Below are 19,589 nucleotides of genomic sequence, written 5' to 3'. Positions count from 1 at the left end.
ACAGAAATGAGCTTATGTTATTTTCACAACAATTCTATGAGATTGGTGTGAAAGCTTATTTTATAAATGAGGCAACAGAGGCACAGAGAGGTTAACTGACTTGCCCAAGTTCATAGCTAATAATCATCAGAGTTGGGTTGGGAACCCAGAAGTTTTACTCTGAAGCTCAAACCTTGTCCATTATGACCAGGAAAAAAGAGGTGCATAAATGTTATACAAAGCTTTATCACATTATACACAAACATAGAAAACAGTGTTTCAGAAGAGAAGCAAAGGCCATTGGCCTTCAAATATTTATGCAACAATGAAAATGTTCTCAGCCCTTAAATGGGCACTTGTGACTTGTCCAAAATGAGATAACTAGTCAATGGAAGAGTTCGAACTAGAGCATGTATCTTAGTCTGTTCTCATATTGCTATAAAGAACTGCCTAAGACTGGGTAATTTATAAAGGAAACAAGCTTAATTGACTCACAGTTCTGTATGGCTGGGGAGGCCTCAGTAAACTGATAATCATGGCAGAAGGGGAAGCAAGCATGCCCTTCTTCACATGGCAGCAGGAGAGAGGAATGCTGAGCAAAGTGGGAAACCTCCTTTATAAAACTATCAGATCTCATGAGAACTCACACACTATCACAGGGACAGTATGAAAGTAGCTGCCCCCATGATTCAGTTACTTCCCACCAGGTCCCTCCCACAACATGTGGGGATTATGGGAACTACAATTCAAGATGAGATTTGGGTGGAGACATAGCCAAACCATATCAGCATGTTTCCTAAACCAAAGTCCCACATTTTCCAAGTTCAATTTAAGTATTTACTGAGAAATAATAATTAATTGTGAAACAATGGGAAAGAAAGAGTGAGTTTACAAATAAAGGATAGTTCTTGCCTTTGAATAGCTTACGATCTAGTAATAGGAAGGACAGTTGTGCCCACATGTAATTATATAACTCACCTTAATGGGACAAGTTCAATAGCAAGGGATATCCTGCATGTTGTTTCTGTACATCTCAATTTAATCACTGAGCACACTTGTTTATTCAAAGTCTTTCTGCCCTGCAAGAATTCTACCTGGTCTAAAGTTCACTTTAAAGGATGCTACATCATCCTTAGCATAGTTCCTGATACAAACTAGGCACTCAGTAAACACATATTGAATAAAATGAATAAATACAAAAGCAAAATGATATAAGCACAGAGGAGAAGATGGTTAATTAAATGTGAATTGGAAATGTACTGGCTAAAGCACAGCCAGCTAGGCTAAACTTTACCAAAATGTTAGGTCTCTAAGGAAAAGAGATCATTTAGATGAAAGAGGACCTGTAATTTATATTAATCCATACCCTGCCTTTAGGCCAATTTGTAGATGAATTACACTGGCAATCAGACTCTGGTTTATTTTTAACCCAGACTTTTTTTTTAACCGTTTGATAAATTTAGAAAATATCTATTACAAGTTATTCATTTGAAAAATAAGAACTTGCAAAATGTAAACTGAAGAAAAACTGATTCCATTTTATGATTGCATTACAAATTCTGGGTATGACAGCTCCAAAAGCCAGGCACTCTACTTCAAGGAGGCCTCAGTGGTGTGTCCAAGACTGTCCCGTAGTAAAAGATACGTCCATTTATATTTACTTCATTTTGGTTTTGTGTATTAAACCCTACTATGTGTTTTAATTATTTTTTTAAAGAGATTTATTTCCTCAGTTTGTGACCATTCCCTCCTTCCTTTCCTTTCTTCTTCTTGCCCACCCTTCCTTCCTTCCTTCCAACTTCTTTCCAACTTCCTTCCTTCCTCCTTTTTTTCCTCTTCACTTTCCCCTCTTTCTTTTTTCAGTTATGACTCATTACCATAATGTTATTTTTACCCATATCATTATTCATTCATTTTCTCCCTCATAAAACTTAGTGCAGTGGGCAAAGGATAGCACATGCTATGCCCTTTCTAGGGCCTCCACACTCTCCTACACTACCTTTTCTGCTTTTGGCAACCAGGAAAGAGTCAGTAGAGGATCTAGAATGGGAAGAGTTGGGAGAAGAGACACTTGGAAACAACACACCCAGGATGTTACATGTATTAGTCTCCCAAAAGTCTAATCAAAATCCATCCTATCATTTAAATCAATACAATTGAATAAGTTAACTTTCAAGATGATGCAGGCTTGGACAAGTGCATGTTTATGCCTCATTCACAAAGCTCAGGGTTTAGTACTACAGTTACTGTGTTAAGAACTAAAGAAGTTAAAAGACAAAAGTATAAAAATAACCATAACTAAAAAATATGTTACCATAATATAAAAAGATGTAATTTGTAAAATCAAAAACATAAAGTTTGTTTGTGGGGGGAAGAGTGAAAGAGTAGAGTATTTGTATGCAATTGAAGTTAAGTTATTATCAGCTTAAAATAGACTATTATAACTGTAAGATGTCTTATGTAAGCTCCATGGTAACCACAAAACTATAGCTATAAAAGATATGCAAAAGAAAATGAGAAAGAAATCAAAAGCAACAAGAGAGAAAAACAGGGACAAAAAAGATACAAAACAGAAAACTATTAACAAAATGGCTATAATAAGTCCTTCCTTATCAATATATATAATTACTTTAAATGTAAATGGATTAAACTTTACAATCAAAAGATAGAATAGCTAAGTGGATTTTAAAAATAAGATTCTCAGCTGGGCATGGTGTCTCACAACTGTAATCCCAGCACTTTGGGAGGCTGAGGCGGGTGGATCACATGAAGTCAGGAGTTCGAGACCTGCCTGGCCAACATGGTGAAACCTGTCTCTACTTAAAATACAAAAATTAGCCGGGCATGGTGGTGTGTGCCTGTAATCCCTGCTACTGGGAGGCAGAGGTTGAAGTGAGCCGAGATTGCGCCACCGCACTCCAGTCTGGGTGACAGAGCGAGACTCCATCTCAAAAAAAAAAAAAAAAAAAAAAAAGATTCTCATTATATGTTGTCTATAAGACTTACATTAACTTAGTGACATACATTGGCTGAAAGTCTGAAAGTGAAAGGATAGAAAAATATAATCCAGGAAAATGGTAATGAACTATAGGTAAAAAATGTCAAAAAATACAAAGAAAGACATTATATAATGATAGAAGAGTCAATTCAGGAAAATATAACAGTGTTAAATATATATTCACCTAACATCAGAGCACCCAAATATATAAAACAGACATTGACAGAATTAAAAAAAATAGAGAGCAAGTCAATATTATTAGGGGATTGTAATACTCTTCTTTCAATAATGGGCAGAGTATCCAGACAGAGGATTGATAAGGAAACAGAGGACTTGAATGGCATTATAGATGAAAACGACCTAACATATACAGAACATGCCAGCTAACAGCAGGAGAATATACATTATTCTGAAGCACACATGGAACATTTTCCAGGATAGATGACATATTCGGTCTCAAAACAAGTCTTAACAAATTTAAGAAGATGGAATCATGCCAAATATATTTTCCAACTACAATGAAATAAAACTAGAAATGAATGGCTAAAGAGAAATTGGAAAATTTGCACATGAGGAAATTAAACAACTCACTCTTAACCAGTAGGTCAAAGAAGAAATCAAAAGGGAAATTAGAAAATGTCTTGAGACAAATGAAAATAAAAGCACAGCATACCAAAACTTACGGGATACCATAAAAACAGTACTAAAAATAAAGTTTGTATTAATATACACTTCCATTTAAAAGGAAGAAAGATCTCAAATAAACAACCTAATTCTACATTTCAAGAAACTGGAAAAAGGAAGACAAACTAAGCACAAAGTTAGCAGAAGGAAGAAAATAATTAGAGAAAAAATAAAGAATAAAATTTTAAAGAAAAACATCATTGAAACTAAGAGTTACATATTTTAAAACATCAACAAAATTGGTAAAGCTTTAGCTAGATTAACCCATAAAAAAAGAGAAGGCTCAAATAGCTAAAATTTTTTAAAATGAAAGAAGTTATGTTACTACTGGTTATATGGAAATAAAAAGACTATAAGAATACTGGGAACACTTGTATGAAAAGTTAGATAACCTAGATGAAATGAACAAATTCCTAGAAACATATAACCTTCCAAAACTGAATCATAAATAAAAAATTTATATAGACCTATAAACAATAAGCAGATTAAATTAGTAATCAAAAGCTTCCCCACAAAGGAAAGCCTAGGACCAGATTGCTTCACTGGTAAATTCTACCAAACACTTAAAGAATAATTAATGGCAATCTTTCTCAAACTCTTCCAAAATATTGAAGAGGAAGGAACAATTCAAAACTCATTTTATAAGGCCAGCATTACCCTGATGCTAAAGCTAGAAAAAAAATCACAGAAATACTACTACACACCAATATCGTCAATGAATATAGATGCAAAAATTCTCAACAAAATAATAGCAAATGAAATTTAACAGCACATTGAAAAGATCATATACCATGGCCAACTGAAATTTATTTCTGAGATGCAAGAATGGTTCAACATACAAAATTTAATCAATTGGATAAATCATATTAAAAGAATGAAATATAAAAATAATGCAATTATATCAATAGATGCAGAAAAAGCAGTTGACAAAATTGACACTTTTACTTCATTTAAAAAAACATAATTGGGGGGGAGGAGCCAAGATGGCCGAATAGGAACAGCTCCGGTCTACAGCTCCCAGCGCGAGCGACGCAGAAGACGGGTGATTTCTGCATTTCCATCTGAGGTACCGTGTTCATCTCACTAGGGAGTGCCAGACAGTGGGCGCAGGTCAGTGGGTGAGCGCACCGTGCGCCAGCCGAAGCAGGGGCGAGGCATTGCCTCACTCGGGAAGCGCAAGGGGTCAGGGAGTTCCCCTTCCAGGGGTGACAGACGGCACCTGGAAAATCGGGCCACTCCCACCCGAATACTGTGCTTTTCCGACGGGCTTAGGAAACGGTGCCCCAGGAGAGTATAGCCCGCACCTGGCTCAGAGGGTCCTACGCCCACGGAGTCTCGCTGATTGCTAGCACAGCAGTCTGAGATCAAACAGCAAGTCGGCAGCGAGGCTGGGGGAGGGGCGCCCGCCATTGCCCAGGCTCGCTTAGGTAAACAAAGCAGCCTGGAAGCTTGAACTGGGTGGAGCCCACCACAGCTCAAGGAGGCCTGCCTGCCTCTGTAGGCTCCACCTCTGAGGGCAGGGCACAGACAAACAAAAAGACAGCAGTAACCTCTGCAGACTTAAATGTCCCTGTCTGACAGCTGTGAGGAGAGCAGTGGTTCTCCCAGCACGCAGCTGGAGATCTGAGAACCGGCTGACTGCCTCCTCAAGTGGGTTCCTGACCCCTGACCCCCGAGCAGCCTAACTGGGAGGCATCCCCCAGCAGGGGCAGACTGACACCTCACACGGCCGGCCAGGTACTCCAACAGACCTGCAGCTGAGGGTTCTGTCTGTTAGAAGGAAAACTAACAGAAAGGACATCCACACCAAAAACCCATCTGTATATCACCATCATCAAAGACCAAAAGTAGATAAAACCACAAAGATGGGGAAAAAACAGAGCAGAAAAACTGGAAACTCTAGAAACCAGAATACCTCTCCTCCTCCAAAGGAACGCAGTTCCTCACCAGCAACGGAACAAAGCTGGACGGAGAATGACTTTGACGAGCTGAGAGAAGAAGGCTTCAGACGATCAAATTACTCCGAGCTACGGGAGAATATTCAAACCAAAGGCAAAGAAGTTGAAAACTTTGAAAAAAATTTAGAAGAATGTATAACTAGAATAACCAATACAGAGAAGTGCTTAAAGGAGCTGATGGAGCTGAAAACCAAGGCTCGAGAACTACGTGAAGAATGCAGAAGCCTCAGGAGCCGATGCGATCAAATGGAAGAAAGGGTATCAGCCCTGGAAGATGAAATGAATGAAATGAAGCGAGAAGGGAAGTTTAGAGAAAAAAGAATAAAAAGAAACGAGCAAAGCCTCCAAGAAATGTGGGACTATGTGAAGAGACCAAATCTACGTCTGATTGGTGTACCTGAAAGTGACGGGGAGAATGGAAACAAGTTGGAAAACACTCTGCAGGATATTATCCAGGAGAACTTCCCCAATCTAGCAAGGCAGGCCAACATTCAGATTCAGGAAATACAGAGAACGCCACAAAGATACTCCTCGAGAAGAGCAACTCCAAGACACATAATTGTCAGATTCACCAAAGTTGAAATGAAGGAAAAAATGTTAAGGGCAGCCAGAGAGAAAGGTCGGGTTACCATCAAAGGGAAGCCCATCAGACTAACAGCGGATCTCTCGGCAGAAACCCTACAAGCCAGAAGAGAGTGGGGGCCAATATTCAACATTCTTAAAGAAAAGAATTTTCAACCCAGAATTTCATATCCTGCCAAACTAAGCTTCATAAGTGAAGGAGAAATAAAATACTTTACAGACAAGCAAATGCTGAGAGATTTTGTCACCACCAGGCCTGCCCTAAAAGAGCTCCTGAAGGAAGCGCTAAACATGGAAAGGCACAACCGGTACCAGCCACTGCAAAATCATACCGAAATGTAAAGACCATCGAGACTAGGAAGAGACTGCATCAACTAACGAGAAAAATATCCGGCTAACATCATAATGACAGGATCAGATTCACACATAACAATATTAACTTTAAATGTAAATGGACTAAATGCTCCAATTAAAAGACACAGACTGGCAAATTGGATAAAGACTCAAGACCCATCAGTGTGCTGTATTCAGGAAACCCATCTCACGTGCAGAGACACACATAGGCTCAAAATAAAAGGATGGAGGAAGATCTACCAAGCAAATGGAAAACAAAAAAAGGCAGGGGTTGCAATCCTAGTCTCTGATAAAACAGACTTTAAACCAACAAAGATCAAAAGAGACAAAGAAGGCCATTACATAATGGTAAAGGGATTAATTCAACAAGAAGAGCTAACTATCCTAAATATATATGCACCCAATACAGGAGCACCCAGATTCATAAAGCAAGTCCTGAGTGACCTACAAAGAGACTTAGACTCCCACACATTAATAATGGGAGACTTTAACACCCCACTGTCAACATTAGACAGATCAATGAGACAGAAAGTCAACAAGGATACCCAGGAATTGAACTCAGCTCTGCACCAAGCAGACCTAATAGACATCTACAGAACTCTCCACCCCAAATCAACAGAATATACATTTTTTTCAGCACCACACCACACCTATTCCAAAATTGACCATATACTTGGAAGTAAAGCTCTCCTCAATAAATGTAAAAGAACAGAAATTGTAACAAACTGTCTCTCAGATCACAGTGCAATCAAGCTAGAACTCAGGATTAAGAATCTCACTCAAAACCGCTCAACTACGTGGAAACTGAACAACCTGCTCCTGAATGACTACTGGGTACATAACGAAATGAAGGCAGAAATAAAGATGTTCTTTGAAACCAACGAGAACAAAGACACAACATACCAGAATCTCTGGGATGCATTCAAAGCAGTGTGTAGAGGGAAATTTATAGCACTAAATGCCCACAAGAGAAAGCAGGAAAGATCCAAAATTGACACCCTAACATCACAATTAAAAGAACTAGAAAAGCAAGAGCAAACACATTCAAAAGCTAGCAGAAGGCAAGAAATAACTAAAATCAGAGCAGAACTGAAGGAAATAGAGACACAAAAAACCCTTCAAAAAATAAATGAATCCAGGAGCTGGTTTTTTGAAAGGATCAACAAAATTGATAGACCGCTAGCAAGATTAATAAAGAAAAAAAGAGAGAAGAATCAAATAGATGCAATAAAAAATGATAAAGGGGATATCACCACCGATCCCACAGAAATACAAACTACCATCAGAGAATATTACAAACACCTCTATGCAAATAAACTAGAAAATCTAGAAGAAATGGATAAATTCCTCAACACATACACCCTCCCAAGACTAAACCAGGAAGAAGTTGAATCTCTGAATAGACCAATAACAGAAGCTGAAATTGTGGCAATAATCAATAGCTTACCAACCAAAAAAAGTCCAGGACCAGATGGGTTCACAGCCGAATTCTACCAGAGGTACAAGGAGGAGCTGGTACCATTCCTTCTGAAACTATTCCAATCAATAGAAAAAGAGGGAATCCTCCCTAACTCATTTTATGAGGCCAGCATCATCCTGATACCAAAGCCTGGCAGAGACACAACAAAAAAAGAGAATTTTAGACCAATATCCTTGATGAACATTGATGCAAAAATCCTCAATAAGATACTGGCAAACAGAATCCAGCAGCACATCAAAAAGCTTATCCACCATGATCAAGTGGGCTTCATCCCTGGGATGCAAGGCTGGTTCAATATATGCAAATCAATAAATGTAATCCAGCATATAAACAGAACCAAAGACAAAAACCACATGATTATCTCAATAGATGCAGAAAAGGCCTTTGACAAAATTCAACAACCCTTCATGCTAAAAACTCTCAATAAATTAGGAATTGATGGGACGTATCTCAAAATAATAAGAGCTATTTATGACAAACCCACAGCCAATATCATACTGAATGGGCAAAAACTGGAAGCATTCCCTTTGAAAACTGGCACAAGACAGGGATGCCCTCTCTCGCCACTTCTATTCAACATAGTGTTGGAAGTTCTGGCCAGGGCAATTAGGCAGGAGAAGGAAATCAAGGGTATTCAATTAGGAAAAGAGGAAGTGAAATTGTCCTTGTTTGCAGATGACATGATAGTATATCTAGACAACCCCATTGTCTCAGCCCAAAATCTCCTTAAGCTGATAAGCAACTTCAGCAAAGTCTCAGGATACAAAATCAATGTGCAAAAATCACAAGCATTCTTCTACATCAATAACAGACAAACAGAGAGCCAAATCATGAGTGAACTCCCATTCACAATTGCTTCAAAGAGAATAAAATACCTAGGAATCCAACTTACAAGGGATGTGAAAGACCTCTTCAAGGAGAACTACAAACCACTGCTCAAGGAAATAAAAGAGGACACAAACAAATGGAAGAGCATTCCATGCTCATGGGTAGGAAGAATCAATATCATGAAAATGGCCATCCTTCCCAAGGTAATTTACAGATTCAATGCCATCCCCATCAAGCTACCAATGACTTTCTTCACAGAATTGGAAAAAACTACTTTAAAGTTCATATGGAACCAAAAAAGAGCCCGCATCGCCAAGTCAATCCTAAGCCAAAAGAACAAAGCTGGAGGCATCACACTACCTGACTTCAAACTATACTACAAGGCTACAGTAACCAAAACAGCATGGTACTGGTACCAAAACAGAGATATAGATCAATGGAACAGAACAGAGCCGTCAGAAATAATGCCACATATCTACAAGTATCTGATCTTTGACAAACCTGACAAAAACAAGAAATGGGGAAAGGATTCCCTATTTAATAAATGGTGCTGGGAAAACTGGCTAGCCATATGTAGAAAGCTGAAACTGGATCCCTTCCTTACACCTTATACAAAAATCAATTCAAGATGGATTAAAGACTTAAATGTTAGACCTAAAACCATAAAAACCCTAGAAGAAAACCTAGGCATTACCATTCAGGACATAGGCATGGGCAAGGACTTCATGTCTAAAACACCAAAAGCAATGGCAACAAAAGCCAAAATTGACAAATGGGATCTAATTAAACTAAAGAGCTTCTGCACAGCAAAGGAAACTACCATCAGAGTGAACAGGCAACCTACAAAATGGGAGAAAATTTTCGCAACCTACTCATCTGACAAAGGGCTAATATCCAGAATCTACAATGAACTCCAACAAATTTACAAGAAAAAAACAAACAACCCCATCAAAAAGTGGGCGAAGGACATGAACAGACACTTCTCAAAAGAAGACATTTATGCAGCCAAAAAACACATGAAAAAATGCTCACCATCACTGGCCATCAGAGAAATGCAAATCAAAACCACAATGAGATACCATCTCACACCAGTTAGAATGGCAATCATTAAAAAGTCAGGAAACAACAGGTGCTGGAGAGGATGTGGAGAAATAGGAACACTTTTACACTGTTGGTGGGACTGTAAACTAGTTCAACCCTTGTGGAAGTCAGTGTGGCGATTCCTCAGGGATCTAGAACTAGAAATTCCATTCGACCCAGCCATCCCATTACTGGGTATATACCCAAAGGACTATAAATCATGCTGCTATAAAGACACATGCACACGTATGTTTATTGCGGCATTATTCACAATAGCAAAGACTTGGAACCAACCCAAATGTCCAGCAATGATAGACTGGATTAAGAAAATGTGGCACATATACACCATGGAATACTATGCAGCCATAAAAAATGATGAGTTCACGTCCTTTGTAGGGACATGGATGAAACTGGAAATCATCATTCTCAGTAAACTATCGCAAGAACAAAAAACCGAACACCGCATATTCTCACTCATAGGTGGGAATTGAACAATGAGAACACATGGACACAGGAAGGGGAACATCACACTTCGGGGACTATTGTGGGGTGGGGGGAGGGGAGAGGGATAGCATTGGGAGATATACCTAATGCTAGATGACAAGTTGGTGGGTGCAGCGCGCCAGCATGGCACATGTATACATATGTAACTTACCTGCACATTGCGCACATGTACCATAAAACCTAAAGTATAATAATGATAATAATAATAATAATAATAAAAGAAAAAAAAAAAAAAAAAAAAACATAATTGGGAGTCGAACAATGAGAACACATGGACACAGAAAAGGGAACATCATATACCAGGGCCTATTGGAGGGTGGGGGGGTTGGGGGAGGGATAGCATTAGAGAAATACCTAATGTAAATGACGAGTTGATGGATGCAGCAAACCAACATGGCACACATATACCTATGTAACAAACCTTCATGTTGTGCACATGTACCCTAGAACTTAAAGTATAATAATTAAATTAAAAAAAAACCTCAACAAATTAGGAATAGAAGAAAATTACCTTACAATATAAAAATCAGATATGAAAAGTCCTAAGCTAAACACCATACTCAATGGTGAAAAACTGAAAGCTTTTCCTCTAAAATTAGGAACAAGGATGTTCACTCTCACCATTCTATTCAATATAGTACTGGAAGTAATAGCCAGAGTAGGTAGGCAAGAAAAAGAAAAGAAACCTAAATTGGAAAGGAAGAAGTAAAATTATATTTGTTCACAGATAATATGATCTTATAGGTAGAAAATTCTGAAGATTGCACACACAAAAAATCTGGAACTTAATTTAAAAATTCAACAAAGTTATAGGATACAAAATCAATATACAAAAATTAGTTGTGTTTCTATACACTAACAGTAAAATATCTGAAAAGAAATTAAGAAAACAATCCCATTTACAATACTATCAAAAAGAATAAAATATTGAGGAACAAACTTAACGGAAGAAAGATTTGTTCACTAAAAACTACCAAATATTGCTGAAAGGAATTAAGGACACAAATAAATGTAAATGTGCATGGATTGAAAGATAATATTGTTAAAATGTCCATATTACTCAAAGTAAGTTACACATTCAATGTAACCACTATCAAAATCTCAATGGTATTTGTTATAGGAAAATTAAAAAAAAAATCGTATGGAACCACAAAGGACCCCAAATAGCCAAAACAATCATGAGAAAGAAGAGTAAATCTGAAAACTTTATACCTCCTTATTTTAAAATATATTACAAAGCTACAGTAATCAAGATAGTATGGCACTAAGCTGGACATACAAATTAATGAAATAGAATAGACAGCCCAGAAATAAACCCACACAGATAAAAATCAAATGATCTTTTACAGAGGTGCCAAGACTACACATGGGGAAAGAAGAGTCTCTTTTAACAAATAATGTTGGGAAACAGAATACCCATATGCAAAAGAATTAAATTATCTTATCCACCCACAAAAATCAACTCAAAATAAATTAAAGACCTGAAGATAAGACCTAAAACTATAAAACTCCTGGATAAAAATATAAAGAAAAGACTATACAACACTAGTCTTTACTGTGATTTCTTGGATATGACAACAAAAGCACAGGAAACAGAAACAAAAATAGACAAGTGGTACTACCTCAGACTAAAACACTTCTACAGAGCAAAAGAAACAATAAAGAGAGTGAAAAGGCAACCTACACAATGGGATAAAATATTTGCAAAGTATATACTTGATAAGGGCTTAATATCCAAAATAGATAAGGTACTCCTACAACTCAATAGCCAAAAAACAAATAATCTGATTAAAAATGTGAAAGGACCTGAATGATATTTTTCCAAAGAAGATACACAAATAGCCATTTGGTATATGAAAAGATGCTCAACCTCACTAATCATCTTGGAAATGTGAATTTAAATCACAATGAGGTATCACCTCACACCTGTTAGAATAGCCATTATCAAAAAAAAAAAAAGGAAAAAAGAAAGCAAAAAAATTGTTGTTGGGGATGTGGAGAAATTGCAAGTCCTGTGCATTGTTTTGGGAAATGTAAAATAGTACGGTTGCTATGGGAAACAGTATGCAGATTCCCAAAAAATGAAAAATAGAGCTACCATATAATTCAACAATACCACTTTTGAGTGTTTATTCAAAAGAATTGAAATCAAGATCTGGAAAATAGATTTGTACTCTCATGTTCATTGAGCATTATTCACAAAAGCCAAAAGGTAGAAACAACCTAAATGTCCATTGATGAATGAATGGATAAACAAAATATGCTATATATACACAACAGAATATTATTCAACCATAAAAAAGAAAGAAATCCTATCATATGCTACAACAAGGGTGAATCCTAAAGACAATATGCTAAGTGGAATAGTCTATAGAAGGACAAATATGGTATTATGCTGCTTATAAGAAGTATCTGAACTAGTCAAACTCAAAGAAATAGAAAGTGGAATGGTGGTTTTTAGGGGCTGGGGGAGGAGGAAATGGGGTTTTGTTGTTCAATGGGTGTAGACTTTTAATGATGCATGGTGAAAAAGTGGTACAGATCTGCTTTACAACCTTGTGCTTATAGTTAAAAGCACTATATTGGACACTTAAAAATTTAAGAGAGTAGATCTTATGTTTTGTGTTTTTTACCACAACTTAAAAAAAAAAAACTAAAGAAAATACTTGCTATGGATAATAATTCTGTCTAATATTTTTTAAATTTGTGACTTGATTGGGAGGGAATTAGAGGAGATATTTCCATGCCTTTATATTCTTTGATGCACACTTTTATTATCTTCATAAATTATCGGCTGGGCGTGGTGGCTCACGCCTGTAATCTCAGCATTTTGGGAGGCCAAGACAGGTAGATCACTTGAGATCAGGAGTTCGAGACCAGCCTGGCCAACATGGTGAAACCCTGTCTCTGCTACAAATACACAAATTAGCTGGGTGTGGTGGTGCATGCCTGTAATCCCAGCTACTGGGGATGCTGAGGCAAGAGAATTGCCAGAACCTGGGATGTGGAGGTTGCAGTGAGCTGAGATTTTGCCACTGCACTCCAGCCTGGGCAACAGAATAAGACTGTCTCAAAAAAAAAAAAAAAAAAAAAAAAAAAAAATCTTGTGAAATTATTATGACTTTTGGCTTATATTATTTTAAAAATGAATATGACTTTGGAGTTTAGGATTCTCTTCATGTTTTACCACTAACTGGCTTTTGACTTAGGGAACTGCTCCCTCTTTTGTACTATCTAGCTATAAAGGGAGAACTCTTGAAAAAGCTTGAGAGAACTGCACAGCTGCCAGGAAGTGCAGCTTTTACGAATTAATATCTTGCTAAAATAAACAGAAGCTACTTCAGCTTCAGTGCTAAGACCACTAGGAAATTTCTTTGAAAAATGTGTTCATACACTTACGCCACTCACCCACACTAAATGTTCCACTAAAGTGCTGACTGTAGGAACACATTGCCATTTTGTTTTTAAAATCAAAATGCTTATTTATTGATTTTACACTGAGAAGTAGAACACAGACCAGAATACCTATATTGATGTGATCATTGAAAGATACTTTTGTCTTCTTCCATGTTTGATTTATTTCAATTAGGGTTAAACACTTGGTGCTAAGTTCAAAGAATGCAGATGCAAATAAGAGAGCTCTCTCATTGCCCTACTAGCAACCACTTACTTTCTGTTTGGGGAAAAGGGTACAAACTAAGTTATAGTGTAATTGTTGTTTTAAATACAATTTTGTTAAGTGTTGTAATAGAGAAGCACAGGTGCTAAATGAATGTTTAATGGAAAGATGACATGAGCTATCCTGGAAGGTGACCCAGTGTTCAGGGAATGCTTTCTTGAGGAGGTGATGATGCTCAAGTTGAACTCCAAAGGACAGGGAAGACACGAGAATTTCTGAGTAAAAGAGATCTGGATGGCAATCTGGTTGGAAGTAAAGACTAGAAGCTTTATTTTGGAGCTGTGTTGCATAGTAATCCCACTTCTTTTTGGATTATACTGTATGTTTATTTAGGGTGGCTTTGGGGGAGTTGCCTCTTGATGCAGCCTACAGAAGGGTGAGTAGGAATTAATTATGTGAAAGTATGAAGAGGGGAAAAGAACATCCTCCATGGCCATAAAGTAGGATTGAGCGCAAGTATTCAAGGCCTGTATGGTTGGAGGACAGAGCAAGAGTGTGAGGCACAGACAAGACTGGTAAAAAGCCACAGAGGACAAATCACATGGGGCATGATTAAAGACCATCCAAACTACTTTAAAGATTATACTATCAATGAGGATAAAGAGTCCCAGAAAATGACATTTAACTGACAGGTATCAAGCATAAAGGACCTGATCATAATTGCATTTTAGGAATTACTCTGGGTGCTGTGTGAGAGAGAATTAGAGCAAGGGTGTATGCGAGAGACCAGTTAGAAAGCTGTTTCACCAGTTCTACACAGAAATGATGCTGGGTTAGACATCACAGTGGTCATCATGGTGATTGAAAGAAATAGATAAATGTTAAAGATATTTACACAGACAAGTATACAAATACTGTAGAGCATGACTTAATATGCCAAGGGGATCTGAAAAGCTTACAGAAGTGACATTAGTTTAATCTTGAAGGATGAGAACAAATTTCTGGTAGAAGTATAGTTTAGCACTTAGATTCAATTGCAAAAATATGCAAATTTTAAGTGATTATTACCTTTTTACTAGTGTTTCTTTCAGAATCTTTAAGAAATATTACATAATTAGTGTTCTGATTTCTGCAATTGTGTTACTAAGTACGTTAGAATATAATAAATTTACATTTCCTGAAAACCATTTTATAATTTAGACTTGTAATTAATTCAGATTAACCCCTTCCCCATCAACACTCACCGAAATCCAACTATGCTAGTTACAATTCGGGACATTTTAAAAGTTTTTTCTACTTTCTATTAAATCGTCTGTTTTGGTTAAATCTTTGCATCAATTAAGCATGTTTTCTTCCACACTAAATTCCTGCTTGTTTTTGTCTCACAAAAGTTATGACTAAATTAGTTTAAATATTTTGGAAATAATTTTAGAGTCTAAAATACTTTACGTATTCCTGGCTTTCTTATTTTGTAGGAAATGTGCTTGAATCTGGAGATTATCTAGGCCAAAGGTTATTAGATGTAGAAGAATGCTGATTTCTTAGCATTTGTAAATCTCTGGTTTTTGCAATCATGGGAATAGACTGTACACACTTTTCAAAGCATTTTATGATTATTTGGCGTATTACTTGTGGCTGATAAGGACGTCTGTTACCAGTCACTCTTTAGCAAGCACTTAGCTCTCCTTTTATTATTAATATTTTCGTTTCCCAAATGCATAAGATGCCCGATGGAAATTTTATCTGGAAAAAGATTCTGTATCATGTTTTAGTGCAGTACAATATATTTATCAATTTTTGCTATTTTTTATTAAATCAAGCTAGGATATTAGTCTTAAACCCTTGCTTTGAAACTAGTGATTGTTCTATGAAGTCAGTGCCAGGTCAAAGAGAGTTCAATAAGTTATATCTCATCTACGCATTGCCCTGTGCACCATCTGCCCATGTTAAATCACAGTGATAAGTAGGATGTGTACTTGTGTATGGCTAATTCTTGTTTGGCCAGAATTTCATGTCATCTCATGGTCATTACAGTTGTCCAATTATAGTTGATCAAATTGGATTACCATTAATTAGTGAGTCTGTCTTATAGTACAGAAGGCTAGTTGAACATATTTATCTGTTTAAGTGGGCTGTCCTCACAAAGCCAAATGTCATGTTTGAAAAGAAAAGTCTTGTTTGTGGGGAGGGAAAGATAGGAGTATGGAATTACTTTACATGTACTAAACTGAAGGAGTGATTTCAATATAGTCTTTTAGTAAGCTTAATAAAAGTTTGCTTTAGCCTTAAAGATCTTTTAAGCAAAATAACATTAGTTATGCAATGGATGCTATTTATTTAACTACAAAGAAATGACATGCTAAGTTATTAAAATAGAAATTCTGTGGCCCTTGTGATGGGAAGAAATTGCTCATTCTGAACAACCCATTCATAACAGATTTAAGTCCCTGTGAAGATTTGTAACATCTTGAGTAGTGTCAAGCCAGAAAATTGTTTCTGCTTTGCTGCAAGCTGCTCACACCATTACAAAATTGTGATGGATGCACACTGACTTATGTCTATGTAGATTGATTCTTATACTTGAGAGGCAAATGGGTGAGAACTGGACATGTGTTCCCTGAAGATGCCAATGGGCCTTTGTGCAATGATATCTGCCTAAAAAACTAGAGAAGCATCTATGGTTAGATAAGATTGGAGACAGCCAAACTTATCACTTTCTGACATTCTCATTTGAGAGTGATGGCATTGGCATATCACATCAAATCCTACTGTACAGCCATGCATCATGGTTATACCAGAAAAGCCTAAAGTTCTCTAGGGTTTTATTTGACCCAACAGTTCTTTCAGGTATAATCTATTAATCTAGAATAAAAAGGGGGAAGGGAGGGAAAGAGAGAGAGAGAGAGAGAGAAACAATTTTCTCCCTTTTCCTCACTTTCCTCAGGTATTGATTTTAACTTCTTGATCTTCTTTAAGAAGGCAAAAACTATTAATGCCTTTGTTATTTCTGCCCAACAGTTCAAGTTTCATGTATTTTTGACAAATTTCCTTAAAAAGAATACCTCAACACCAGAACTAAAGTTAACTTTAAAGGAATAGTTTATGTTTCTAGAACATTGCTGAATTAAATATTATTATTTTAAAAATGTGTATCAACTCCTTCATTTCTCTACTTTTTCCTTCCATTTATACTTCCACCCAACCATCCATTCATCCATCAAACATATGCATGTATTTACTGCCTGTTATGTGGTGGACGGTATGAAAGGTGCTTAGAGAAAAATGGCCATTAACATAGACCAGAACCTGCCCTCTAAACTTACATATCTGGCCATTATTATTGACAAACGTGTTTTGAATACCTTCTGTGATGGGCACAATGCTAATATCAGCCCCTTGTGCAGAATTTGGAAAAGTACCCTTATATGGAGATACATGGAAAAAGAAGATGCTACTCCTTACTTTCAAGATTTTTAAGTCTAACAGTGATTTATCCAGGGAGTCTTAGTGTTCAAATGTAGAACTTGCTAGGATCTCAGCCCTTGCAATAAGCACCTTGCTAGCTCAGGCAAAAATCAGGCCTATACTGCCCCCGCACCTGGTCAATCCACTGAGAAGGTCGATTTGATGGCATCTGATGGTCTACAGATAAAGTAATTATTTCATAGGATTATATAATCTTTGTTAGGTCCTGCGTGGATGGTAACTGGCTGCACACTCAAACCAAAATTATTTCCTCAGTAATATATGGTAAGGATAGACATTTTGGAAATGGATGTGGGAAGTTTCAAACAGAATAAAAATTATTAATGTTATGGCAATTAGCCTTTCACTTCACTGAAAATACTATGTATGGATTCAGCAAGCATGCTAAAATTTAACACAGAAATCCTCTTTGGAAGGCAATTGCTTTAAGTTTGAAAAAAATTAGCTCATTTTTCAGTGAAAGAATTTGAAAATTCTGTCTTTGGAAACCAAAATACTGTATGGCAGAGTTGGATGCATCTTTCACTTTAAAACGCAGACTCTCTCTGTGGTGAATGTATTTGTTGTGGTAAAGTATTTGAAAGGAAACCCTCAGAATAATTTGGGGTAAGGAAAAATACTGTTTTAAAATAAGCCCAACCCATCAGTTTTAAACCTTGAAAATTTCCTTGCTTTGAACAAGAAAGAATTAATAATTGTGTATAGCATAAAGAATATATGTTTGGATTAAAATGCATAATCATGATTTAAAACAAACTTCCAAATTTTAAGAGACTCTAGTATAATGGTGTGACCTCAATGATTTTTCCAAATGAATTTATGTTCTTCAGAGTTAATATTGATGATCTTATATAGTTACTTCATGATTGGGTCTGTGTCTTGGCAAATCTCTCTGTAGATAAGTGATTCTTGTAAATGTTGAAAATTCCTTTATAGGTTAACTTTCCCATCATTTTTTATTGCTTATGCTATAAAGTTTAAGCCTAGATGCATCCTTTCTGGAAAGAAGGGTCCTGCTCCTGCTAATCTCATAAGAATCTCATAATAAGTTCTCTTTCCTAAGGTTTGTATTTTGTGTGGGGATCGGCAAGGAAAGGGAAAAGCCAGAATGCTAAACAGCAAAGAGTTATTCTTTACTGTAGGGCTCCATCCAAAAAGGGTTTGTAACACAGTGTACAGTCTTGTAGCCCAGCTGTGTGGAGCATTGATTGCTTCTGCCTAGAGCAGGGATACTGTCAAGTTGCTCTGTGAGTTGAGTCATCTATTGACAAAGAGCTACCAGCCCGCAGATAATGCTGTGCGGAGCTGCTCTCGCTGCTCCCACTGCTCCCACGATGCACTGCTTATAGCAGCTGTCAAAGATACTGAGGGATCCACGGTGGAAAAAAGACTTTTACAACTGCCTGGAAGAAAGGGGTGTGAGGGAGGAGACATTTCTGTGCAAAGCTGACCAAAGGAAAGAGTAGGCATCAGTGCAGTATGAATGCATACCTCACCAAGCAACACAGCTGCAGCCGGGGGTCCGATGGGATGGATGCCGGCAGGAGTGCGCCCACCCTGATCAGGGATGCCCACTGTGCTTGTGGCTGGCAGAGGAACTGTCAGGGGCTCGGGTACAGTTCTCAGACCATGCCCTCCTCAGGACCAGGGGGCCCAGCTTCAAACAGGACCGGGGGGTCCAGCTTCAACAGGACCTTGTGGGACAGTGTGCGGAAAAGCCCCCACAAGACGAGCACCAAGGGCAAAGGGACTTGTGGGGAGCATTGTACCTGCCCACATGGTTGGTTCAGCCCAGCACAGGTGAGCCTTTTCCTTATGACTTTCCCTTGAGTATCTGAAGAAAGTGAGAGCAAGTTGTTTAAGGTTAGAATGGCTTGGAAACTTTGCAGAGTACCATGGGTATGCCTGTATGTAAAATAGTAGGCCAAGAAAAACTTGTTATTTTCACACGTTTGTGGGCTCATACCTCTGGTGGCCTGTGAAAGTCTAGGGATGCTGTGTTGAGTTTATTTCACTGACTTTTCATCAAGTTCAACT

At 37.4% G+C, this 19,589-nt stretch overlaps 1 protein-coding gene across 13 annotated transcripts in view; it reads left to right on the top strand.

Annotated features, from left to right (window-relative positions):
- DLG2 (discs large MAGUK scaffold protein 2) overlaps positions 1–19,589 on the top strand; it is a 2,182,864-nt gene that overhangs the window by 1,297,079 nt on the left and 866,196 nt on the right. For 4 of the 13 annotated variants that reach the window (XM_063671281.1, XM_063671280.1, XM_054441569.2 and 1 more), the window contains exon 1: positions 18,821–19,352. The exons of 8 other annotated variants lie outside the window; for them this stretch is intronic. In XM_063671281.1, coding sequence (XP_063527351.1) covers positions 19,032–19,352 — 321 coding nt within the window. In that variant the 5' untranslated portion in view covers positions 18,821–19,031. Of the gene's footprint in view, positions 1–18,782; positions 19,353–19,589 lie in introns of those variants that run through there. One more of the 13 variants, XM_054441583.2, reaches the window with a different exon arrangement.

This window comes from Pongo pygmaeus, chromosome 9 (genome assembly GCF_028885625.2).
Source record: "Pongo pygmaeus isolate AG05252 chromosome 9, NHGRI_mPonPyg2-v2.0_pri, whole genome shotgun sequence".
In the NCBI taxonomy this organism is placed as follows: Eukaryota; Metazoa; Chordata; class Mammalia; order Primates; family Hominidae; genus Pongo; species Pongo pygmaeus.
The sequence above is the reverse complement of the archived record's forward strand: the minus strand, read 5'-3'. Positions and strand labels throughout refer to the sequence as shown.